General features: G+C 37.1%; 2 protein-coding genes and 1 long non-coding RNA gene across 3 annotated transcripts; 2 read left to right on the top strand and 1 right to left on the bottom strand.

The window, feature by feature from the left end:
* The first annotated feature begins 3048 nt into the window (after window positions 1-3048).
* Window positions 3049-5846, top strand: pld6 (phospholipase D family, member 6). The gene is made up of 4 exons (XM_082164964.1): window positions 3049-3097; window positions 3932-4119; window positions 4202-4425; window positions 5279-5846. Exons 1-4 carry the CDS (start codon window positions 3086-3088, stop codon window positions 5539-5541), a joined length of 687 nt encoding a protein of 228 aa, XP_082021090.1. The 5' UTR covers window positions 3049-3085; the 3' UTR covers window positions 5542-5846.
* Window positions 5847-6621: 775 nt separating this feature from the next.
* Window positions 6622-21386, top strand: rab3da (RAB3D, member RAS oncogene family, a). The gene is made up of 5 exons (XM_082164257.1): window positions 6622-6864; window positions 9839-10075; window positions 16211-16329; window positions 16554-16678; window positions 20288-21386. Exons 2-5 carry the CDS (start codon window positions 9839-9841, stop codon window positions 20473-20475), a joined length of 669 nt encoding a protein of 222 aa, XP_082020383.1. The 5' UTR covers window positions 6622-6864; the 3' UTR covers window positions 20476-21386.
* Window positions 21387-21494: 108 nt separating this feature from the next.
* Window positions 21495-25964, bottom strand: LOC309494824. The gene is made up of 3 exons (XR_014204437.1): window positions 25891-25964; window positions 25067-25704; window positions 21495-21629 (listed from the first exon to the last, which is right to left on the bottom strand). It is a non-coding gene; the product is annotated as an uncharacterized lncRNA (long non-coding RNA).
* Window positions 25965-26788: the final 824 nt, after the last annotated feature.

Below are 26788 nucleotides of genomic sequence, written 5' to 3'. Positions count from 1 at the left end.
CTTTCTCCTGATCTCAGACCAGCTTAACTAAATTAAACGATCATCTTTACGTGGATGATGTAGGGATACATTTTCTCTCCTTAATTAGAAAAACATTTAAGCTGCTCTCTTGATTAGTTTAAAGGGGATCAGCTTTAAACCCCTTTAGGGGATCTACCACACAAAATCTTCTAAATTCCAAATCAACTTGTTTAGGTGCTTCATTATGGATCAGACTTAGTTCTTTATATTCCTTAAAATTGTATGTAATTGGTCTTTAGTCTCAGAATATACTGGATCAGAAAAAGTAAAAAAAGTTGATGGCGATTGAAAATAAACAAAAGACGATCAGTCAGTGCCTATAGGTGGGAAAAAGACTAAGTCTTAAACAACAACGAAGATGTTGATGCAAAGGTAATGAAAGTATAAAATGGTTATGTTATTGTTAATGTTCTGAAGTAGGGTCAGGACAAGACCTTCTCCTCTACATTTGGTGCCTTGTCATCAGTTATTAATTTACATTCTTTAGGATCATTAAAGGTACACTATGTTATTTTTCTCCATCTAACGGTTAAAAAAAATGCATGCATTTGTGGAAGAACATTGTTTTGGTTGTGCTTCGGCTCTGTGTGACTTCACAAAAGATAACGCTTTACAATGAACTCTGTTAGAGAGAATTTATCTGTTCACTAAAATACATTACCTGTCCAGTAATAAAAACACCATTATCTCCATGTCGATTTTAAAACATTTAAAATCCCTCAGTTCTCACCATGTCCGAAAAGCCAAGCCAATGTTGATTCTGGTTTTATTACGAGCTCTGTCGCGTTCTCTTATTGCCAGCAGACTCTCCTCTGTTCAGCCATGGTTCAGCTTTTTTTTTTTTACGGGCGATTCCCCGGTGGTTTGAGATTTATCTGCTCCATGTCAACCTTTCTGGCTCGTTGTAACAACCTCTGCCACTCCCACATTATGCAGCAAAGTAGCCGGAGCAACTTTTCTCTATTTATGGCTATGACGAGACGTATGTATGCAACCTCCTGTGAAAACCATCCCTTCGGGTCTAAAATATAAACACTTATGCGTTCCAGACAGCTCAGAATTAGGATTTTCCCCATCTCATTATTGGAAATAAAGCCTCTCAAAGTCGGACACTCGACCTGTGAACTCGAGGTCCATCGTTCAGGCCCGACCTCAGTGAGACGTCATTTGACATCACTTCCAAGATGTCGGCAAGCCCTGCTTTCAATGAGCATAAACATAAAAAACAAACTTTAACATTAGACTTTAAGTTTATGTAATAATACCATCTGTGATTAATACCTTATTTTTGGCTTTTCGTCAGCTTTTTCAAAGCGATTTTGTGTTGTTTTTAGTTCTGTTTTGCCATAATTAACACAAAACATGCTCTGTTGAATCGTGGCGACATCATGTGGTCAACATGTGAACGTGACGTCTGGTTGCCTGGAATTCACTGAGGTCTGAAGTGGGACATTTGATTTGGGATATTCCCATGTCCAACCTCGTCTGGGACGCAGCATTATAATAGGCTTAACATTTAAGGGGGAGACAGAAACACGTTTCTGAAGGATTGATGATCTATGGACTCATTTGTTGTTAATTGTTTTTAAAGTTGCATAGTGTACCTTTAGAGAAAACATTTTTAATCATTCACACTGATGTCTGTTCAGATATATGTTCAGAATATACACCATTGTGTAAGTATTAAGTAAGTGATGCAATGTTCAGAGGAAAGTGTGAAAGCATTTGATATTTGATACACTTTTGATCTTTTCAACCTGTGCTCGCTTGTCTGCTTATGTGAATTGAATCTGTTTATTATTTAGTGTTTAAAATGTCTCAGCAGAAAGAAACCAAGATGTCTTGGCAACTGCATATATGTTTTGTTTTTTGTTTTTGTCACAAAAAAATGCTTATGAAATAGAACAGCATTAAAGAGAAATATTTGGCCTACTTTCTGGGTAACGGATATTTCATTAATATTTTCATTAACAGATGCAAAAACATCTGTGTCTTAGTCCTATACTGTTTTATATAAAGGTATCCTTAAAAGATCTACTGACAAGTACATGATACAGTGTTTGATATGGTACCATAATATTGAATGATATTGGACAATGGCATCCTGTTACTCCAAGGCTCTTCAGTAGGCCTACAATGGAATTGCCTTAGTAAGTAAGCTATGTCCATATGGTACCATCTCCAAAGAACAAAGTAATTATATGGTACTTTTTTGTCAATTTTCTTTAGAATTCTCTCAAATTTCCCTCTTCTGCATTTTGAATATAAAACATATTTTATAATAGATAATAAACATTTGAGCAAATGAATGTGTCCTCTATTTTTACTCTGTGAAAATCAGTGAATTTGTTGTGTCATAAATCTTCACTAGTAAGGACAACCACTGACGTTAAAAGTCTCTGCAAGGGGCGGGAACAAATTTGCCCATTTTGTGATGGGAGGTCCGACTCGTTCATCAGTTTAAAAGAACCACATACAAATTCAGTGAATCGTTTACGCCGTGACATCACCACATGTTCACCGCTTGTTCACGTGACACTGCCGTGTAGGTATTGTGGCTGGCATTTTACGACCTAGACTTTTAATAAACATTGGAGCATAGCTGCTGTTTAGCCCTATAGACCTTTCCCCCCTTAAGTTGATAACATAAAATAGAACTCAAATAGCCTACAGCCAATTTTGTATTTACATCAAACAATATGGGCTACTAAAATGTCTTTACATATTTTAAGTGAAAAAGGTCTTGCTCGGTGCAGTAAACAGTAAAATTATATTTATTAAAACCAACGCGTTTCGAGACATTTTTTTAAATTAAAGTAGCCTAATAAAACGCCGGTTAAATCATAAATTCAATCCAATATGCAGTACTAGTCGTACATTTTCGCTCTTTGAAAACATGTTGGAAAGGAGTGTCTGTAAGTTGTTTTATTCGAGAACCTCGCGAGCCGATTCGAAGCGATTAGTCCGAACGTGTTGAACCGATTCATTGAAAAGATCCAACTCACAAGAACCGAATTTGCATGTGATTTGCTTTAGGATTCAGTGTCACTTGAGCTCGGCAGACATGTACCAGCAGGTATTATATCAAAACATTCACACATTTTGTGCTATAAATGTCTTTTCGTTCCTGGATAAATGACAAATATGCTAACAAGTACAAGTTTAATTGATCATATTAGTCGTTTTTCTCAATCGCGACCACGAGCGTCAAAGTGTAAGAGAATCCGTGTTTGCAGTTAGCTTTCAGACAGTTAACGTTACGTTAAACATTAAACAACACTGAAACGCGTTATTGTACATTCCTTGGACATTTATGGCAATTATATGAAAGCCACAATTCAATATTTAATTGTTACATTTTGGAGATTAGCATAAACCTGCAAGAATGATCATTGAATTATTAATTAGCCTAACGCTTCAAATTATTACACAACCCTGTGGAATACTTGCTTCTCATTGGTCACTCACGTCAATCTGTGGTCTAATATTTTTGTTGAATGAACTATTATTGTCACTGGTAACGGACTTCTCATATAACGTGTCTATCTATTAAAATACATAAATTGACATGACAAATTCTCGCATAAATATTGTTGAGTTGAATTATTTAATTAGACAGAATGTTGCCATTGACCAATTACAAACAATTATTCCAGTGTAATAATTTGTAATAATTAATTATCCATGGGTCAAAATTTGTGTTGGTGGGCACCGTCCATGCAGGGTCTGTCCCCCCTGATGAGAGGGCCCTGATTTGCAACAATGACTGGCTGGTTGTTTATGATCCCAACTGAAACGGTAGAACAAAAAGTTCAGGAATGTACCGTCTTTATTACTTTTTTTGTTCCTAAAGTGTAATACAATGCTGCTTTACTTTTCTAATCCGTTCTTACTCTGTGTGTATTCTCAGATGTCATTTAAAGAGCTGGTGAAAGTATTAGGGCTGGGAGCCGTAGCTGTCGTTCTGGGTGTGGAGTGGTTAGACTGGCTGACGCGGCGTCTGAGAGTCTCTCGCGGGCCCCTGAAAGAAGTTCTGTTCTTTCCTTCACCCCATGTCTGTGTCGAGCACCTGTTCACACGCCATAGACGCTTCCCCTGGTAGTTTGGTCCACTTTTTCCTAATCTAAATGTATAATAATGTGTAAAACAACTAATTTCTCTTGCTTCTTTCGGCCCTCAGTGCATGTCCCCTCCCGCATGGCATTGAGACGTCCTTCTCCAGGCTCCTCGAGCATCTCCTGTCCGCACGTGCGTCACTGGACCTGTGTGTGTTCTCCTTCTCTCACATGGAGCTGAGTAGGGGGATTCTCCTCCTGCACAAACAGGGAGTCATTGTACGAGTCGTTACGGACAGAGACTACATGACCATCACTGGATCTCAGATCGGCACCCTCCGTAAGGCAGGTGTGTGTATAAAGAGAAATGCATAAATCCCGTAGCAGTTCATGGCGGGTGGAGCTGGGGAGGTAGAGGGGTTTAGAGAAACACTGATGGCTCGCTGCTGAACCAGTTTACAGCAAACACTGAACCAGACTATTTAAATGTTGAGCAATCAGTCTCATTGGCTTCAGGATCCGCAGAGGCCAATCAGTTTGTGTCGTGTATTTAACTAATGTAATTGCCTGCAGATTGCATGTAAAGGACCTATCAGACTGCTAGAAGTTAGTATACACAGTATATATGTCTGTGTGTAAATAATCTTCAAGCCAAAGAGTTATTTTAGTCCTGAGCATTACTAAAAAATGTAAACAAATGTCTCTGACTTTTTAAGAGTTTATTCATTTTCATTACTCTCCCAGGCTAAAAAGATACCAGAAATGTTCAAATTCCCTCATATTTCCAGGTTTTTAGTGACTAAGTGAACCTCATTATTTTATTTAGCATGGGCCTGACCTCACAACTGTGGTATGCAGTATGAAATTATTTATAGTCAGAACTTGTACGACTGTTGCAAAGTGGTAAAACTGTCATTCATACCTAGATTACAACACCAGCACAGCTTGCACATGTTCTGTCTGGCTCAACCTTTGTTATTTCAGTACACACACTGCTGTAACTTCTGCAAGCTCTCACACCCAGGCTACTGCGGACTGTGAGACTCACGGCCTGACGCATTAGTGCCGAATTAAAGGAGCTCTAGATGATTCACACACGGCGGGTTTGACAGATGTTTATAAATCGCATCTGTCGTTAATTTGCAAGTGGATTTGGAGCTAATTGATAGTTTCCCATCTGTTTGTTTTCACCTCTGTTACAGGCATCTGTGTGAGGCACGAGATGAGCACAGCTGTTCATATGCATCATAAGTTTGCATTAGTGGATGGCAAGAAATTGATCACTGGCTCCCTCAACTGGACCCTAACCGCAGTCCAGAGCAACAAAGAAAACGTCATGATTACAGAGGAGCCGGCGCTCGTCCAGCCCTATCAGCAGGAGTTTCAGAGGCTGTGGGAAGCCAATGATCCGACCAATCACAAACCTCAGACCAAGTTGAAACCTAGTTTTGTGATTTCTGACTGACTGACTTGTTTTATGAAAAATGTTGTTGTTTTTTTGTTTTTTTTAAATAGCAATTTTCATATTTGGTTCAATATGATTACTTTACATTTTTTTCAAAGATGTGCCCTAATTAAAAACTAGTTAAAATAAAATCTGCTCAAATAATCCAGAGCTCTGCTTCTAAACACCTAGTGTGTAAAACAAGCTGAAACCTGTGAGTGTGTTTCATAGCCATGCTTTTGATTGCTCAATTCCAGATGGCGCTCGCCTTTGTGTTCCTCTTTTGTGACTAGATTTTAGATAAGCTTGTTTCTGTACCTACTGTATGTACATATCACACAAAATAATAAATATCTTTAAATTAAAAATGTTCTGAAGGATTTATTTAAATAAATAATAATTTACTCTATTTGTGTTAGCTTGTAATTGAGTTCAAGCCGCTCATAAATTGTTGATACTTTTACATTTATATATATATACACACACAAAAATGCTTAAATCACTAACATGATGAGATTTTATACTAAAAAGAACATTAATTACATTGTTAATTTAAAAATTCAAAACAATTGTAGTTTTATATATAATATATATATTTATGTAGCCTAACGTAAAGTAATATTTTAACCAGGAAAATGTGGCAACATTAAGTGTAACTGGGACAGGAATTTACATTTGATTTATTTAAAAAATATGTGTTAAACATGTTAAAGTCTCCTATTTCCTCAGTAAATGTATGTTTTATGTTTGTCAGTTGCCGTTATTTTGTATAGTAGCCTAGTAAATAAGTGTAAATTTAAAGTAAATTTGTAAGTCTATCAGCGTTAAATTCTCTTTCTTAAATGGACATCGTGTAGATTCATAACAAATTGTGTTAATAAACCTTACAACTGTCGATCCTGTTACTTTTTTCCCCATTTTGTGAGACTGCTAAGGGCAGCCGTTTAACAGAATGACCCGTATGTAAGTGGCAGATAATAATGCTGAGTGTGTCTGACTGACTGGAGACCTGTTGATTGGCTGCTCGTGGACGCTCGCCAGGGCCACTAGCTGATCTGGGAACAGCCATCGCCTTTTCGACGAGCCGTCAGCACAAATAAAAACTGGTCGACAGCCAGGTCTCTGCAGACATCAAGCTTCTGGGTTCGCAACGCCCCTCTGAAGGGAAGGGAATACTCGGCTTTTAAACCGACACGGCGAGTGAGTGAGCGGACCATTTCCAGTGTGTTTTGCTGGAAAAGTGAAACTGGATCTGCGAAGACTGGATGTGCGAAACCAGCTGAGCAAACGCGCAACATCAACTTTATAAAGAAAAATAAACACCTCTAAGAAGAGACAAATAAGGTTAGTCACCATATTATATTTGTGCCCGAAGGATACGCATTTTTCATTAATCGTTTACAGTAGTAGAGAGATATATGAAGATGTCCATATGGGAGCAAGACTGGAACTGTTTCAAATATCTCTATTTATTCCCTTTCAACCTCAGAATTGAGTTATTGATGACATGATCATATTGATATTTTCTGAGTGTGTAAGCTGATGTTGTGTTTGACAGATCTGTAGATTTCATAGTTTAGGGTGTGTGATGCTGTCTGTGTCAGCCAGCATCAGATCAAATCTAACTTGTCATTTGATCTTGATCGTAATCTTAATCTTAGCCTGCATGCGCTACAGGGCTTACATGTAATTTTATTTCAAATTGCAGTGGCACAGCAGCATTGTGTTCATTCATGTGTGTAAGGTGTGTCATATCCTGGTAACTCCCTCTTCAGGTAATTTACAGGTGTTAATGTGATCACCTCTTTCTCATATGCTTGAGCAGGATGTTAATACTTGATCAGGAAGGTCTCTGTCGTTTTTCTTATAAGCAAATGGGTGTTTATGGGAATAATTTAGGGTGAATTCAGGTTGATTGGGACACTTTTCAAAGTCATCTCAATGGCTAAAAGTGTCCAAATCACCCTGAATTCACCACATGTCATTATTTACTCATCATAATGTTGTTCAAAAACTGTATGGTGTTGTTTTTGTCTGTGGAACAAAAATGTAAGGCTTTTCGAAGAGTCTTAAAGTGTTTATGTCTGTCAAGCTCAAAAGGGGCCATAAAAAGACCATAAAATACTATAAAAGTAATCCTTAGGGTTTATTAATTTGTATTTCAAGTCTTCTGAAGTGATACAACAAAGTTTTCTGTGACAAAGAGGCTGAAATTTAAGTAGTAAGTTATTCACAGAAAATCTTCAGTTATACATACCAGTTTGTTGTTAACTTACTAAGTAAAACTATAGTGAAAATCGTTTTTGTTCATTGAAATGAAGCTAAAATAAAATAAAATTATATAATATACAAATATAAAAAAAACTTAATTTTAAGTTTAAAAATTAGAACTGAAAATAAGTATAAGTTGAAGCACTAAAATGACTAAAACTGAAATAAATCTAATTTATAAATGTCAATATAAATCTAAATTAAAGCTAAATTGGACAAAAAACTAATAAAAAATGAAAAAAAGCACATAAAATGTCAAATAACTGCATCATACAGTATCACAGGATATCTACACAATAATGATAGAATCTGTATTTTCGGGTGAACTCTTTCCCCTATTCTTATTATGTGCTTCCCACTTTAAGCACTGGTTTCTGTCCAGAATGAATTGTGCTGAGCTGGTCTCTTCTGTAATGGCTCTGAATCAAGGAAAGATCCTCACTCAGCATGTCTGATGCGCAAAGAAAGAAAGAGAGAGATAGATGACAGTGCAAAAAGAATACTTTAACTACATGACAGAGAGTATCAATGGGGCTTTAGATAATGCCAGGTACACACTGCACGATTTAGCCCCAATTTTAACAGTTTTGTGGATTTTACTGGTTCAGTTTTGCTTGGGGTCCCCCATTGGTTTAAATTTCTTTTAATAGGTAGGCCTACTCTCTTTAGCGACTGATTACAATTCCTCCAATTCCTACATTATAACGACCATTTACAGTATATCTCTATTCGTTAGCTTATATACTAGCATAGCATATAGATAAGTGATTAGCCTGATAGCTTAGTTTATACATGCATTTGCACTTAGCATACATATATTCTTAATCATCTTTAATGTAATTAGGAGTTAAATTAAGTGTTAAATGTCCAAATATTTCAGTTATAAATCAAACAAATTAATGATGTTCAATTATTCACTTGATAGGCTATTATTATTATTATTATTATTTATTTTATTTATTTATTTATAGAAATTACTTTCAATTGGTTCTATTGTGCACTAATGTGTTTTCATACGCATTATATAGTAAGCTATGCGAATTGTAAATTAATATCATTCATATACTTAGGATAATCATTAACTAACTGTTTGGGGAGACCTGATTTCGAGGAAGGACCCGATTTGTCATGACACCGGCTAGTTTCGTCTTCTCTATGACATCACGCACGTCGACGGCAAGCAACGATTGGTTGGGAAGAAATGTGTTTTCCGACATGTTTCTTGTCCACGACACGACAAGCGTTTAGGAGTCAAGATCGCCTAATCTGACACCGTGACTACTGTAAGTAATATACAAATATTGTGTAGTCTGAACCCGTCATTAACGGCAGTACGAACTGACGCCGATATCTATGTACTTTTAAGGTGACCAGCTAAACTAGCTAGTTATTTTTATTGTTGGCATTTTAATTAGATTTAAATGTTGTAAATGTTAGTGAGAAGAAAAAGAAAAAAACTTTTAGATATCAATCTGCATATGCGATAGACATCAGTTATGTTCGCGTCTTTGAAGGTATCTTTAAGGTATCTTTAGTAAAACAGCTCTATATTTAACGAAGCACATATAAAAGACCTGAACCGGAAGCGATGCAAGCTGTTTTACAAAATATGGAAGTTTGTTGCACAAAACTCCCATTGGCGACATCAGCGACGACTTACAGCCAATGAAATTTCAGGGGGAGGAGTCACAGACCTGCAAAAAAGCATCAGCAAACACGACTTCTGCAAGCAACCAACCTCTCCTTCATATTCCTCCTTTTTCTTTTTCACTGCAAATCAGCGCACAGACAACTTGGATTGCAAGCTTCTCGTGGGATACCGATTTTAACAGGAATAAATCCAGTCTCGCACGAGAGTTTGTAGACCAGACAGCCAGCATAAATAAGCAAAAGGGTCACAGCATTCTCAGGGCCCAACATATGAAGGTGGTTTTCTTCTGGTTAGATTTGCTGGAGGGTTAGACAACCGTCATTATTAACCTTCAATGAAATTGGTGATGACATAGCTTGTCTCTCTTACATTTTGACTTTTCCTCCGCCCCTCTAGATGGCGTCGGCCAACGATACCCGTAATCAGACGCAGGTGCAGAAGGATGTGGCCGATCAGAATTTTGACTACATGTTCAAGCTCCTCATCATTGGCAACAGCAGTGTTGGAAAAACTAGTTTTCTGTTCCGTTACGCTGACGACTCCTTCACCTCTGCGTTCGTCAGCACGGTCGGCATCGACTTCAAAGTCAAAACGGTTTACCGCAATGAGAAGCGAGTCAAACTGCAGATATGGGTGAGTGTGGAAGATGAGACATTAGAGTCGTTTATGTAGCTTACATGAGGATGGTGGGTAGTACCTATATTTCTTAATTTAAAGTCTAGACAAAAAATGGTGTGCCATATTTTGAATTAGTTTTTTTTCTTCAATGGCATATTATTGTGGTATCAACTATTTTAGATTTACCTGCCCCTTAAATGACACATAAAAACAAAACAAATTGTGACTGGATGTTTTAAACATTGCTCTGGTATTTTTTTCTCTCTCTAAGTGGCCAGTTTTGGGTCAGAATAAGCTTTAAAGTAGACCAGACTTCCAAGTGCATTAGTGTCTCCCACAGTGGCATTGGTTTTGGAAGTCTTTTTTCCATAGGAGTTATGGTTACTTAAAAAGGCCAGTAGATGGCGATGCCACTTTGTAAAGAAACACTATAGACTGAACAAGTCATAGATATCCATATAAGGCTAGATGTCTTAAGGCGGAGTCCGGCGGCCATCTTGCCACAGGGAAGCTTTCTGGCGAGCTCTGTGGTATCTGATGTAAGGTGAGTGATCAGCACGAACACAAATCCTCTTATCTCGCTGAAATCTTGACGGATTTACAAACGGTTTGGTTTCTTATAAACGTTATTAACGTGGCTATAATTCCGAATGCTTGAACATGTATGTTATAATTGTTCATATGTAGCCTATGCAGTGTCATAACTACATCTCTGACGTTTATAACAAACCAAACCGTTTGAAAATCGGTAGAAAATTGAGCAAGTTATGGTTATTTAAAAGTACATGCACCATTAAAACACAATGTTACGAGTGAGCGAGCTCCCTGTGGCAAGATGGCCGCTGTGTGCTGACGTCGACCTCCATTGGCCAGCAGCACGGACGAGACATCTAGCCTTTATTATATGATATCTATGGAACAAGTAATACGCAAGCACATGACATCACCGGGGTTTTTTTACAAATTCGTGTTTTTGTAGTTTACACAAAGTTGATAACGGTATCGTTTTCAAAAACGTGCACTTTGAATCCCGTTTTCAAAAGTTTGCATTTTCAGGCCCCCAAAATGGCGTTGTTGTGAAATGAACGGCAAAAATGCATACATTTTTTTTATTTGAAAACGGTATCATGTAAACGGCCCTTAAAAACTAAGATACTAAAGGCCCGTTCACACCAAGGACGATAACTATAAAGACATCGTTCTAAAAAAAAATCTCAATATTAAAAAATAGCAAAGTTCACAACAGCTATAACGATAACGGCACAGAGAAACGATATCGTTGGAATCACATTCAGAACGATTTTATCCAGCTGATGAACGACAAAAACATAGACAGCCATTCAGAATCCATCCTGCTGTAACGAGCTCGAGCATTTAAAGTGACAGAATAAACGCGTTGAATAAACAGAACAATATCGTCTGCTGGTGTGGACGCTAATATAGTTATCTTTGTAGTTATCCTTCATGGTGTGAACGGGCCTTAAAGGCTTTAGTGAGGGCACAATCCCATGAAGCATTGCAAATGACATAATTGAATTGAAACGACAGATAAATATAAAAAACTATTAATTTAAAGATGTTGCTTGTGTTTATAGAAACTTATAGAAAACAAATTTTCAAAATACGTATACGTCATTCACAGTAATTCGTGGGAGTGAGCGAGCAGCCGAGCACTAAAGAGTTTTTTTTTGCCGGATTTGCTAATTCTGACTGGTGGAGATTTCTCTGCAGAATTATGGGTATTGTAGTTTTTCACCAGCAAATCCCACCATTATACATAATTATTTTAACAATAAGTTGAAATAATGTGGACTGATGAAAAAAATTGTATACCATCAATTGACTACCTCATATAGCTCTCAGTAGGGCTGTCTTTAAAGGTTTTTAAGTTATCGTTACAAATAAATTCCCCTATGGAGAAAATGAATGGGATTTTTTCTTCCGAAGCCCGACTGTTGCACTTTAGTCTGGCTATATGAGTCTTTGGTGCAATGCTTTTAGTTGCCAGAGTTTAAATGCATGCAGTTGCAGTTTCATTGCAGGTATATTGGAAGAATAATGTCAGTGCTTTAAAATCTGTTATTATTTATATTTACAGTTTGAGCCAGAAAAGAAAGACTTGTTATTGCCAAAGTCGAATGTTGTGAAAAGAGGATCCACTAACCACGTGTCAGTATGACTTAGTAATACTTTGATCAAGATAATCTAGGTGGTGTTTGTGTGTTTGTGAGTGTGTGTGTGTGTGTGTGTGTGTGTGTGTGTGTGTGTGTGTGTGTGTGTGTGTGTGTGTGTGTGTGTGTGTGTGTGTGTGTGGGAGAGAGAGAGAGTGAGAGCAATGATGGTTAATATTACAAAACATTCAGACCAACCCAAACCAGATGGCCCCATCATTTGATGCTTTATTTGTGGGACACACACACACACACACACACACACACACACACACACACACACACACACACACACACACATACACAGGGCTAAATCCATTTTGAGGGAACCTTTAGAAAATAAAAGCCATAAAATCTAATTGGTTGTGCTTTTTGACCGTCCAGACCAGCATCCATCTGCCTTCTGCACTGAATCACTAAATCAATACTGAGACCCAGTGCTGCCAAATAATTATGATCTGGTGTGTGTTTTTGTGGCTGCATGAGTGTTTTAGGTCTGTTTGTTCAATTCTGTAAATTCCGATGTTTTGATACAGTAAGTTTAGTTGTTATCGTTGTTGTTCGGCAGTTCACAGCCGCAGCCTTCCTCGACAGAGGAAGCGACAGTACTTTCTGTTGATGAAAGGAAGTGGGTGAGAACGTCTCAAGAGGTGTTGAGTAGCATTTTCCCAGAATGCACTTGTGTGCTGATAACCCACCATAGAACAACTCAGCTCTGCTTCCAGTAATCTGAAATTGACTAGAATAGAACTAGAATAGACTGTAATCTAGATTTACATTACATGTGCAAAAACTTGTGGACACAATGCTAGGATTGTGGGTAAGTTGCCAGGACGTTGCTATGTGGTTTCTTGGGTTTTCTAGGTAGTTGCTAGGGGGTTGCTTGCTTGCCCAAGTTAGAGTCCACCATCAAGTCAGATGATATTCTGCCTTCCCAGGTATTAATAAAAAATGTATAATACAGCAAGTGAAAATTGTAAGTATGATTGATTAGAAAAGCCGAAGGAAAATGATGTCATGTCAAGGCTGATGGCACAATCCCAATTGTTGAATCAGATTGCGCTGATGCTTTTATCATACATTAGACCAGAGGTTCTCAACTGGTTTTGCTTCAGGACGCATATTTTACATTGGATATCAAGTGGTGAACCCAATGTGCTACCAAAAGTATTTACCGTACAAAAATTCATTTGCATTGCATGAAAATGTGATTAACTGAGAATTCATACTGTCTCGTCGCCGGTTCAGCAGCCAATCAATCGCTTCTTACGATCTACTCTCGCATTTATTGGGTCCTCCTCCTCCCCAGCACCACCTGACTAGATCTGCCACAGGGTCTCTTTTGTCTTGCAGCAGCACATTTTACTATCATATAACCTTAAGGTTTAAGCAGTAGCAGCATGATTTCTTCTCTGTATTTCTTTTGGGAGCAGATCATTTTGGGAGCATCGCACTTTTTCCCAGCGCTACCTGTAGCGAACCACTGGTTTCAGTAAAGGCCATCTTCTGTCGTCAAGATCCCAGAGCGTAGTCCAAGCCTTGTGATGTGTACATGTGTGTGTGGTGTATTTAGTGGGTGCGGAGGAGCCACATTGCTCTTTACTAAGTGTTTGGAAATGTTTAGTTAATAATCAGTCATGTTTTATTGACTATATTTCTATAGCAGTGAGTAAGAAGTAAACTAATCAAATGGTATTTGTGTTGTATCATCTCCATACACGTTTATTAGACTTTCGGTTACAATTTAGACATTCTACTAGTACTAACTATAAGTAACTTTACAATTACATGTCAAATAACTCTCATTAGAGTATTTGGAGACTGTTGGGTTAGGGGTTAGGGTTAGTATAAGTTGACAGGTACTTGCAAAGTGACTTATAGTCAGCAGAATGTCTGTTGGGGAGCATCAAAATAAAGTGTCAGCAGATACCAAGCAGACAGTCTACTAATACTCGAATGACTGGCAGTTGACATGACAGGTAGTTACTTATAGTTAGCAGAATGTCTAAAGTGGATTACCAAAATAAATGATCCATTTAACAGCCAAAATAATCTCATTCTTTCATGAACTTCAGGAGACAGTTCAGAGTTCAGGTCAAGACCTCTGAGATGGAACAACAAGCCTAAATCCTTATTTTAAGAGCTTAGGGGTGTTCAAAACTAGCATCTTTTCATGCAATATTTATTGTATGCTATATAATAGTTTGCCATAACATTCTGTAGCAGTCACCAAGAAAAGAAAAAAAACCTTGGGGATTTGGGATTTTTTTATTATTATCTTTTATTATAAACTCTTGGGACACTAAAGTGTACCATATATTTGTTGAAAGTACCATATACAGTATGTGCGTGTTCTCATTTGCATGTACTCTCTCTCTCTTGTTTACTTTAAGGAGGAGTCCATCATTTAAAGGCAAGGGCGAATGTAATTTGAGGCATTTCGCTATGAAGGAAGAGCAAATATTACGCATTACATTGGGTTAGTCATCACAGTGTTCTGTAGATTTAACTGCTGTATTGACACAGTCATGGACATTGAAGAATCATTTTCTGACTTTAAAGGTTGCTTTCGGATCAGAATGAAGCGTGTAAGATTGCATAGGCAGAAATGGTTCAGTTGTCTTTGTTATAAAGTTAGTCGTGTGTGTGTGTGTGTGTGTGTGTGTGTGTGTGTGTGTGTGTGTGTGTGTGTGTGTGTGTGTGTGTGTGTGTGTGTGTGTGTGTGTGTGTGTGTGTGTGTGTGTGTGTGTGTGTGTGTGTGTGTGTGTGTGTGTGTGTGTGTGTGTGTGTGTGTGTGTGTGTGTGTGTGTGTGTGTGTGTGTGTGTGTGTGTGTGTGTGTGTGAGAATTGCAGCTAGCACATCTTATCTCTGTTGAAAGAAGGGGCTGAGGCTTTTGTTAAGCTCCCATTAGTTTGAATTCAGTTCATCCCTTAAATACAATACATGCATATATACAACCCTCTAACAGCTGCCCAAACCAAGAGTTGCCATGGGAACCTACATAGGTGAGGTCAGAGCACTCTAAATCAAGTCAAGGCTTTTCAGTATCATGGAAACTAATCAAACGTTGCCTAGTTACCAGATTAACATGACTGTTAACCTCTAAACCCCCTGAGTCTGTTTCATTTGCATTGCATTTACTTGAATAATTAAGTTTCTTTTTTTACTTGCACTTAGACATGCATTAACAGAAATGATCAAATATTTAAGATATGTTTGCATTAATGGGTTGGTTCACCCAAAAATGAAAATTATCCCATAATTTACTCACCCTCAAGCCATTGTAGGTGTATATGACTTTCACTTTTAATAAGTTATATTAAAAAAAAAATGTGGGCCCTTCCAAGCTTTATAATGGGAGTGAATATTAGTAACTGAGATTTTGAAGCCCCAAAAAGCACATCCATCCATCATAAAAGTAAGCTTTGCTGCCAATATAAAATTATCTAACATTGTCAATATCGCTGTGATTTTTAATGTTTAATTTTATTTGCCCATTAAGTTTACTAAAGATGTAATTAGAGTAGCTGTGTCAGTAATTGAGCATTAAAACTATTATTAAACACATAATTTGCTTCATCACTCAAAATTCTTTACATAAGTTTTACATAATTTTACATGTAATAAAGTGTTTTATTAAGTATGAATGTATATATATATATGTGTATGTGTGTGTTTATATATATATATATATATATATATATATATATATATATATATATATATATATACACAATCACGTCACACACACACACACATCCTATTTATTTGAAGTCTTTCAGCACTCTGCTGAAATATTACATTCTTTTAGCAAGAAATAACAGCAACCAACCATAGAGAAAAAATTACTCGTAAAGTTGACAGACTCAATGATGCATATAAAGCAATGGATGGTTTCTGCAATCTATATGGTTTCTGCTATACGGTGTTTTAGTTGTTTAATGGCTATATTTAGGATGCTTGTATGTTGTTTCTCAGGACACAGCAGGGCAGGAGAGGTACCGAACCATAACCACAGCGTATTACAGGGGGGCCATGGGCTTCCTGCTAATGTATGACATCACTAACCAAGAATCCTTCTATGCCGTGCAGGACTGGTGAGTTTACTTTATTTATAGTCTTACATGGATGCTAAGGTCCCAGAGTAATAATAATTATTTTACTTAAAACCAATCTGCTATGTCTCTAGGTAGTAACTCAAAGTGAGAGTGACTGAAATGTTGTGTGTTTCTTGTTGAAGATCCACACATTTTATAACGGCCACAAAGGCGCTCATGAGCATGTCAGTTCAAAATTGACTGTGTGTGTGTGTGTTTTCCAGGGCAACTCAAATTAAAACGTACTCGTGGGACAACGCTCAGGTGATTCTGGTGGGGAACAAATGTGATCTGGAGGACGACAGGCTGGTGGCCACAGAGGACGGGCAAAGACTGGCTAATGAGCTAGGCATGTTACAGGATAAAAGACAAGCATTGGACACACACACACACACACACACACACATGAGCCTATAAATAAAGAATTGAGCATGCAAGGGTCCAGAATTGACCTATCGGTAAGCCCCTCCCCTCAAACGCAGATGAGCCAATGGCAGTTGAGTATCAGTTGCAAGGGGCCGGAACTCGGACATCTTTAGGTTTCAGCGCTATAGAGAAACATTGGAAGATCCAAAGCTCTCATCGGTTTTATGGTGTTTATGCTACGAAAATGGTAAAACGATGTGCCTGGGGTACTTGTGACACTGATTCCAGGTATCCTGAGAGGATGGGCATGGGTATTCATGTATGGAATCACTGTACTGTGCGTGCATTCGCCAGCGCATTTAAAAGTATGATAAGAATTACGCGAACGGACTGCGAACAATTATCTGCGCAATAAGACAAGCGTGGTTTATTTATAATATCAATGATGTGAGCACAGTAACCTGGATCCCTAAGGATTCAACCCCAATCCCAAATGAAGACAAAAACTTTCATTTTCTGGTTGTCATATACTCTCATTAAGTTACAATTAAAGTTAGTGAGTCCATGCTAACGTACAAACCTACAAACCTAAAAAACATGAACAGTAGGTCAAAAACAGCCATCAGCGATCGTGACGACCGTAACATGAGGCTTCTCCCGCTTGCATTGTGATCTGTAAACCCATTAATCCAAATTAATCGTGTTACGTACCATATTTATTTTCAAATCTTGTATATATCCCTCCATGGCATGAATGAATGCTCCTCGACTAGAGGTGGTCCTTTTGTGTCCAAAATCAAACAAAAACATCTTGGGACAAGGTTTTCACACTGATGGCCGTCATTGTAAAACAGTTAGCAACTCTGTTTGTTTGTCCGAGATAGCAACAGTAACTAAGGAGGGCGGGGCTTACCAATAAGTCAATTATGTTTTGTTTGCAATCCCTCCCAATGAATTGATGGATGAATTTTACTGGCTAAACAAATATTTCAAACTTGCTATGCCATTATGCATTATTTTTTTTATATATATGACATTTTGTTGCAAATACATTTACATATACAAAAATACATTTTTCTTTTTTCACATAAAAAATAAAATAAAAATCATACAGGTTTGGAATGACATGTTCACTTGCATAATGACAGAATTGTAAGTTTTGGAGGCGAACCATTTTAAAGCCAAGTTCTACTCTCTTTCGGCGCTTGGCGTGTGTTAATTTTGGACCCTGTGCATGGCTCGTCACCCTCTGAATTTCCTCTGTGCTGCACAGCCTTATTTGGACAAAAGAAAAGACAGGAAGAAATGCTATGAATGATGCAGGCCTTTCAAAGTACAGAAAGTAAATGTGTTGCTCAGAGGGTGTACACTGACATTTATTTCTCAATAGATGTTAGATATAATGAGTTATGACATATGTAGTGGATGACTATTATAGATTTGATGGCGGATATAAAACACACACATGCACAATTGGATCATAACTGCAGTAATTTTTTTGTTTCTAGCATGTTATATGTGTAGCAACAGTTCTTCTAACCCTACTTGATGGATTGTGAAGCTTTCATTTCTTAAACAAACGTGAAGGAAGACACATCATGCTCATATTCCAGGATGACAATGTCAAGATTAATCAGGCTAAGATCAAATCGGCTCCTCTGAGTCCAGACCTTAAATTCATTGGTAGTCTTTGGGATGTGCTGGAGGAGACTTTACAGAGTGCTGGACCCTTGCTTTGTCAATACAAGATCTTGACCAAAAACTGATGCACCTCTTGATGGAAATAAATGTTATGATGTTATGAGGTACATACATTTTTGGTACACACTCCATCAATTAGAGTTCGAAGAACTTTTGCCAAACATATAACATGCTAGAAATAATAATCACTGCAATAATGATCCAATCATTGACGCTTAAAGGGATACTTCATGATTTAGCATTAAGCTTTGTATTAGTAGAAAACCTGTAGTATTTTCGAATTACCGTGCTTTCCACCCTCATATGAATGAATGAGGCATTTATATATCACACGTCTCATCCGAAGGACTCATATCCCCCTGAGACGAGAGATTTATGCATTTTTTGTCTGGAAAAAATCCTCCGATGACGTAAAAATCGTCATTTTGCGTCATCGGAGGATTTTCTGGCCAGAGGGTAAAGACTACAGCCAGAAGGAGGGGCTGTCCCGCATGTTCTCAACCCGCCCATAGAGGGTGGGATCTCACTCACAGAATGTGCACAGTATCAGCCGTCTTTCTTTGGAAGCTAAGCTAGCAGGCTCTTGTTCTGTGGAGAAAGCTGAGTAGTAGGAGAAAGCTGAGTAGTGGGGGTTACCATCCTCTTTTTCCCGGACATGTCCGGCCGTCGAGATCGTCCAGAATGTCCGGGATTCGGCTTTTGCTTTCTGCAGTCGCCATTCATTGTTTACATGCACACCTTTTGTTTCAGTCTAACTGAATTCATTCCGATTTGTGAATCTGAATGTAGTGTTTACATGAACGCATAACAAGTGATCGGTCAATGTGCGTTTTAACATTGCTAAGAAAATTCCCGCTCCTCCGTGAGAGATACGAGACCGGTGCGTCTCAGTAATGATGCCACCGGCCTCGTGCCGTTCTCCCGCGCCCCTCAGCCTCGTCCTGCTCACCACAGTAAACATAATGAATGGCGACTGTAGAACGCAAAAGCCGAATCCCGGACATTTTGGGCGATCTTGATATCCCGGGCAAACTCGTCACGGACACTCACTAGTAGCCTAACCTTGTTGTTTTCAACTGCGCTCTCTAACCGGGAGGTGTGGCCTCGTAGAGCAGCGAATCAAGTGCATTCTGGGAGTTGTTGTCTTTCATCCACATAAGCCAAAAATACATTTTCTGGCTTTTCTCAGTCTAGAAAACTCCAAATTCAAAAATTTCTTCACATTTCTTCTACATAAATGACCTATTTTAAATACACATTCATCTTTTCAGAGGTGAAGTATCCCTTTGAGCATTTGCAAGGGCAGTGTGTGTGTATATATATATATACATAAAATAAACACATTATACTTTATATAGAAACATTGATTTTGTAACACTAGAAGATCTAACAGCTGTATTTGCAGATGTTTGTGAGGTTTGTTGGCATTTAATGTTTTAAAAATCAATTATATAAAAGCTTATAACTGACAGTATATGGGAAAAAAAAGTATTATAGAATTTGCGTTTCGTTTATTAGAACTGTTGAAGTCGGTATGAAACAGAATTTTTCTACAGTATTTCGCCAAAAAATAAGAATAGTTTATTTTTATTTCATGGTGACTTTAAACAAAGGCAGTAAACTAATGAAGATGGAGAATGGGAAGCTCCTCTGCGTCTGTCAAAATAAAAGTCCCACTTCAGATTCTTAAAAGGCCAAACAAAACTTTAATGGCAAAAATCAGCTGGCCACTAATTATATGTGTAGAATGTTTTTATTCTACTTGTAAAAATTATATTCTTAGGTTAATAAACTATACAATTTTATTCAAATCTGATTTTATTTCATATTTTGTGTATAACTCGAGATACCTCCTCTTCTGTTTCTCTCTTTCTCTGCCGTCTGTTTGCAGGCTTCCAGTTTTTCGAGGCAAGTGCAAAGGATAACATTAACGTCAAGCAGGTGTTTGAGCGGCTGGTCGACATCATCTGCGACAAAATGAACGAGAGCTTGGACGGAGACCCCAGCATATTAACCAATCACAAAGGCCCAGTTCTTCAAGACACGCCCCCTGATGGACAGAGCGGCTGTGGATGTTAATGATCCTCTCTCAACAAACACTCATACTTGAAGGCAAACATTCACACACATGCACACACTCCCTCTCTCTGTCTCTCTCTTACTCACACGTACACCGGAAGAAAAACTATTTTAAGCCAGTATATAGTATGAAATGCCAACCAAGCAGTAAGAATCCAGCATAAGCCCTTTAAAATGAATAATCAACATTTCAGTTACATGAACAGGCCCCTCAGGGATTGAATGAAATGGGACGGGTTTCCCTTTGCGTTATATGTGGCTGCTAATACATTGAACTGTGATGAGAAAAGCTGGGAAAATACTGCATGAAACTGCAGAACAGGATTTAGAAATTCACATGCCAAAGTTTCAAACTACACCAGTGTCTGTTTACATCATGCTCAGATAAAAAGCATTTGGTCGTCAGTGTGTGAAGTAGCTTTGAAACGTATATGGATTATTTTAATGGATGCAAGGTTATGTTTTACTTTAATATAGGTGATAAAACATTTTAGGACTGCTCTGGAAATATCCAGTCAATATGATATCCAAACTTCATAGTTTTTGTTACTTGTTTCAAAGAATGTCCTCAACTCAGATTATATTTGTCTTTGGCATTTGCTTTGAATGCAATAAATTTGCTTCGCTGTGGACACTAAAAGAGACCCTGAAATTACTAATCACTTGATCCTCTGATTAAACCTGGATTCTAGTCGGTAAAGGGTCATGCTTAGGTCAGGAAAGTTAACTAAGTCACACAAGTTGGTTAAAATAGGTTACGAAAAGTTAATAATTGTGTGTGTGTGTCTATATATAGACACACACACACTCCTGGGACAAAAAATTAGCCAAATTTAAGCAAATGTACTTTTTTAAAAGCCATTGCTGTCTCAGAAAAACATCAGAGACTAAATAAAGTTTTTGGGAGAATATGGGAAGTTGTGTGTGGAGCAATAAATCACAATAAAACAAGAGTTGCATGGTGATGCTCAAGAGCGGTGTGTTCGTAAATCTGCTGAGAAATATAATAATAACTGTATCTCTACCGCACAGTGAAGCATGGAGAAAGATGTCATTGTGTCATTAAGTCAGTGCTCCTGCCCAAACTGCAAAGACAACCCAGAAGTGGCTTGAGAACGAGTCCATCAGGCTCATGTTTTGTCTAGATTTGAACCCTACACTGTAAAAATAAAAGGTGCCTGGAGGAACCTTTTGGGGTTCTTCACTTTGCCACACCGGCGGAACCGTCTGTAGATCCTCTAGGCACCCTTTAAAAAGGGGCGGTTCTCTAAGGAACCACACAGGTTTCCTGAGGAACTCTTATATAAGGCACTGTGTGGAACCACTCTGGGTGCCTCCAGGAACCAAATTTCAATTTTATTTTATTTTATTTGTATTAAATTAATTTCATGTTGTTACTATGGTTACCACCATTAACTTCTATTATAATAAACAAACTGAACCAAATACAAAATAAGAATAGTTTATTACATATTTTAGATCCATTTTAATACATACACTTCCATGCACTTGAAAAAAAAAGCTAGTAATAGATTAATATCAATGAATACACACACAAAAAAAAATAGTATAAAACATAAGTAACATGAATAATCAACCATGTGTATACAATAGGCTACACAAGAAAAGACATCTCAACAAAATGCATGGAAAACACATGTTCCATGTAATAAATCAATGTAAAAAATTACAATTTTGACTAATTAAAAATGTCCATCTTCACTTAATTTTAAAACATGTGTTTCAATCCGCTTGTTAAGTCTGACGTCACTGTTTCCAAGTCCAAAAGCTCTATCAGATGCCAAAAACAAACAACAAACAGTGCTAATATACACTCATTGTGCTGTAATATTCCTGAAAATTAGGATCCTAACCTTTATCTCTATTCCGAAATCTCAGATGGTTAGTTATTCAGCTATTTTGAATCATAAAATGTTGAAGTCTGGGATGCCGTGAGACTGGAGACTGTAATGTACACTATGCCTTTTGAAAAGCTTAAATGTGTGACTTGAATCAACAGTTCCCATAAATAGTTGTTGAGTATTCTCAATATCTAGAAACAAGATAGAGAAAGTAGAAGTAGAGGCTTCGACCCGGAAACAGTATTCCTTATGTCACAACAAGCAGAAAACATTTTCCATTTTAACAGAGTTAAGGTGCAGTAAAATGATCTGTTGTTCTGTGAATGTTCACTGGTGAATTCAGTCATTTCAATAAGAATCCACACGATCAGCAATTTTGTCTTTTTGCCTGTGTAATTTCACGAAATTCACAAATGTGATGCACCTTTACTCGCTGCAACATAAAATGCAATCAATTATAAAATCTTCACAAGGGACACGTGAGGTACTTAACGAGTTAGAAAAGTGAAAAGGTGCATCAGCTTCATTTTCTGTTTGTTTTTCTTCTTTTCTGGTGGATGGTCCAGGCACTTCAGTGATTTTCAGGTCTACAGGAGGATTTTTATTCTTGATCAAACTTGTATTTCAGCTTACCGAGATCCCTGCAAAGTACAAAATTTACTGTTAGTAAGGTTATTAAAGTTATTAAATAATTTCCTCAGCCTTGTGACGTTCCAAACCTGTTTGACTTTCTGTCTGTGGAACCCGAAAGCAGATCTCAGGCATAATGCAACCCGTCACCATTCAATATCACTGCATGAAACACAAGCATAAATTTTTTTTGTAATTCATTCAAACTATTCTTATGTACACTTGTCTAGTTCAATTCAATGCAACAATTTATGTAAAAATTGTTAAGCTCCAAAAATGTCCCAGAAAAGATCCTAAAAATAGTCAATGAGTTCACAACTCATGTGTTATGGGTTGTGTTGTAAGTCTTCTGAAGTCATATAATAGCTTTTTTCTTTTTTTTGTCGAAAAAGACTAAACTTTAAGTTATAATTCAGGGTTCAAATGTCTTATATTCAAATGCATATGATTAAGGTATAGCCTATAAAAAAATGCATAGCATTATTAGCTCCAAACCTGTGATATTATTTTTCTGAGTAACATGAATGAGATTTGAGAGCATGAGGGAAGATTTTCAGAGAATAACTTATTAAAAAAGTACACAGTCAAACAATACAATTTTACACAGAGAAAGTTCATAGTAATAAAGTACCTGCATGTGGTGTACAGGTAACTTACTGTAATTCAATGTTGCCTCTGAAATGTTCAGATTATTTTAGAAATGTACTGGTTGTTCTGGGGAAACAAAAGAACAAAGCTGATTATTCACAACATAATATTTATTGACCAGTAAATGGCTTTAAAATGGTATTTGAGAGAATGAGGGCACCTGTAGTAAGTAAAGTTAGGCTAAACAAAAACAGACCAAACTATATTAACCTGATTTTGTTATTCATAACAAACGCCAATGACGACAGCAGGAATCAGCTAAATTAGTTAGGCTATATCAGAAATTTGAAGACACAGTTTTACAGAATATGTTGAATTGAATGACTAAATCAATCTAAGACAATAAGTCAATAATTTCCATTTGTTCATTAACTTACGTTAGATCAACGTAGTTAGCATCGCGGCTAAAACCTTCATACCAGATACTGTGCAATAAACGAGTGGTAAACACTGTAAAAAAGTAGTAATGTTTAATCAATTTAGTTTATATATGTGTGTTTGAATATATAGTGAGTAGACTCTGTATTTATATTTATTTGGCGAGTTTACAAACCTTGTAACGGAGAGCCGATCAAACGTCGGAAGCTTTGATGAGAGGACGGAGCCGTTACCCGATGACGTCGATCAGCTGAGCTTTGTTGCGCGCGAGCAGCGCGAGGATCACTGAAGCGACGACAGCAGAGGAATAGCAGCAGTTTCGTGACAGAATAAAACTTTTCTCCTCCTAGTTCTTCTTCTTCAAATAATAATTTATGAAGAAGTAGGTAAAAATTATTATTTTATTACTATTATTTATTCAATAATAATTAATGAATTCTTCTTATTAATATTATTATAATTTAGTGTTGTTGTTTAAGGTTTAAATTAATCAACAAAATAGGCCTATAGATACTAAATAAATGTAAGCTACCCAGGTGAAAAAGACGTAGGCTACTGTTAAATGTATTAAAAATGCATTAAAGTATATTTGTATTGTAGGCCTACTAAAAACACACTCAAGTACATTTTTAATAGTACGTCTTTTTTCACCTGGGTATGTAGGCTATACTGAATCAAACTTAAGTAGCCTATAATAATAATAATAGGATAATTTTCTCATTTTGGCCTCACAGAACCATTGGGTTCCTCCAGATGCTGGCTTTAACATAAGAGATCTTCCAGGAACCACTTAAATGTTAAAAGATCTTCCAATAACCCTTTTATCGCATTCAAGTTCCTCTATTTTCCCCCAAAGCACTTCGAGGTCTCATGGTAATGAAAAGGTGACTCCAGAACCTCTGAACTAAATACAAAGTGCTTAAAGGATCCCATAAGTTCCAGCAAGAACCTCAAAGAATGCCAATGCTCCTCCAGTAACCCTACTATAGGAGAAAGAGCTTTGAGGCACTTAAATTACATTTTGAAGTTCCTTGAGTATCCGACAGGATATTTGAGGCTCCTTTAGTTTTTACAGTGTATAGAGAATATTTGGTCTCAAATTAAACTCATACGAACTGGGAGACATCTTTCAACTACTTTTTTAATCCATTAGCATGGAGTGGAACAACACTGACTCTTCTTCCTGTAAAACGCTGTCTGCAAGTTGAAGAAAGCTATTCTGTGCCAAGTTACTTTATCTTCAGTATTTGTGCAATTCTTGCTAATTTCCTGACCAGCGATTTGTGATTAAAAAGATTAAGACCATTAAAAGACCACTAAATATTTTGCCTTGTTTGGCTTGTCCCTTTTTTTCTTTGCCCATACACACACACACAAACAAACAACACACATTGATTAATTACAATAAAGCACGTATATACACACATATATATGTACACACACTCACACAGACATATATATACACACAAACCACACGCATTGATTAATACCAATAAAGCACATATATACACGACACATACACACACATATATATGTGTGTATATCTATATATATATATATGTGTGTGTGTGTATATATATGCTTTATTGTTATTAGTTTAAAAAATGTGGCCTCTTAAAATTTTGCATTTCATCACATATCCAAAATACCAAACCAGGTAGCAACAAATGATGCATGTGTCCTTCAGTGTAGTTTGTGGTAGACTTTTCCCCTACACACCAGGCTTAAGTTTACCTGGGTCGTCTCCTGATCGAGGTTTAATAATATTTGTCCTCTAGCGCATCTCCTAACTCACGTCGGCTGAGTTGGTCAACGTCTTGACCCCTACGAACACTATCACTTGAGAATATAGATCTCTAGAGAGTTTCAGAGAGAATCCCTCCGACAAAAAGAGTACAACAGTTTTTATTGAATAGATGCATGGAAAAGGTGACATGATTCATTACATCATTTTTCTACAATATGATTGGTGCTTCATATATATAATTCAGCAAACCCTTCTGTTACTAGGTAGAAGTAAATCTGGATTTCTTAATTACTCAAAATCTTTTATAATTTTAGATTCATCTGTCTAGTTTAATTTCCCCTTTTGTTATATTCGGACATGATTCAGACGCACACCCTGACTTTGGCCAAAGTGTTGGGGACATTTAGGTTTCAAAAGCATATCATTGCTAATCCTGCAAAAAAATAAATGTTAGTTATAATTAATTAAATCATAGGTTTTTTTATATATATATATAGTTCATTATTGTTGTTCATTAATATATGAGTTTGACAACCAGAAATAGGTTTTGTCTACATTTTGACCAATAAATGTAACAATACATCATATTTTGAAACCTGAAAAACTTTGTTGTCAAATGTTTAGATTGAAAAGTGTGCTTGTGCTATTTTTCTATTTTAAAATAAACAGCTTGGTTATATTTTTTTTAGATATAATGCAAGATATAGCATGTGCATTTTTTATTGTGCCTTAGGTGACCAAACACTTGTTGTGGCTCCTGTATATGTACTGTGTCTGCTTGCATGCACAAATGTGAGAGATCACAGATACATGTTCTTCTGATGATCACTCCTAATAGTTCACATACATCAAGTAAATCATTTATGAGGGTAAATATCAGATGAAGAATACAGTCCATTTATCTACATTTGCTGTTGACCTGCCTGTTTTTGGGTCAAAGACGAAAAGGGTGTTTCAAGTATCAATTCTTGGTGTAAACGGGCTTTAAGAGTCCCGTCCTAGCTGGGTCTGCATTTACTTTTGGGCTTTTTGCCATTTTACAGTCCAT

Source organism: Leuciscus leuciscus, assembly GCF_965113295.1.
Source record: "Leuciscus leuciscus genome assembly, chromosome: 3".
Lineage (NCBI taxonomy): Eukaryota > Metazoa > Chordata > Actinopteri > Cypriniformes > Leuciscidae > Leuciscus > Leuciscus leuciscus.
The sequence above is the reverse complement of the archived record's forward strand: the minus strand, read 5'-3'. Positions and strand labels throughout refer to the sequence as shown.

What these genes read in the sequence shown, in the direction of transcription:
- pld6 (XM_082164964.1), top strand. An exon ending in CGCCATAGACGCTTCCCCTG is followed by an intron (nt 4,120 to 4,201) that starts GTAGTTTGGTCC and finishes TTCGGCCCTCAG; the next exon opens with TGCATGTCCCCTCCCGCATG. An exon ending in CGGCACCCTCCGTAAGGCAG is followed by an intron (nt 4,426 to 5,278) that starts GTGTGTGTATAA and finishes CCTCTGTTACAG; the next exon opens with GCATCTGTGTGAGGCACGAG.
- rab3da (XM_082164257.1), top strand. Translation starts at nt 9,839, where the DNA reads ATGGCGTCGGCCAACGATACCCGTAATCAGACGCAGGTGCAGAAGGAT. An exon ending in GAGTCAAACTGCAGATATGG is followed by an intron (nt 10,076 to 16,210) that starts GTGAGTGTGGAA and finishes GTTGTTTCTCAG; the next exon opens with GACACAGCAGGGCAGGAGAG. An exon ending in TTCTATGCCGTGCAGGACTG is followed by an intron (nt 16,330 to 16,553) that starts GTGAGTTTACTT and finishes TGTGTTTTCCAG; the next exon opens with GGCAACTCAAATTAAAACGT.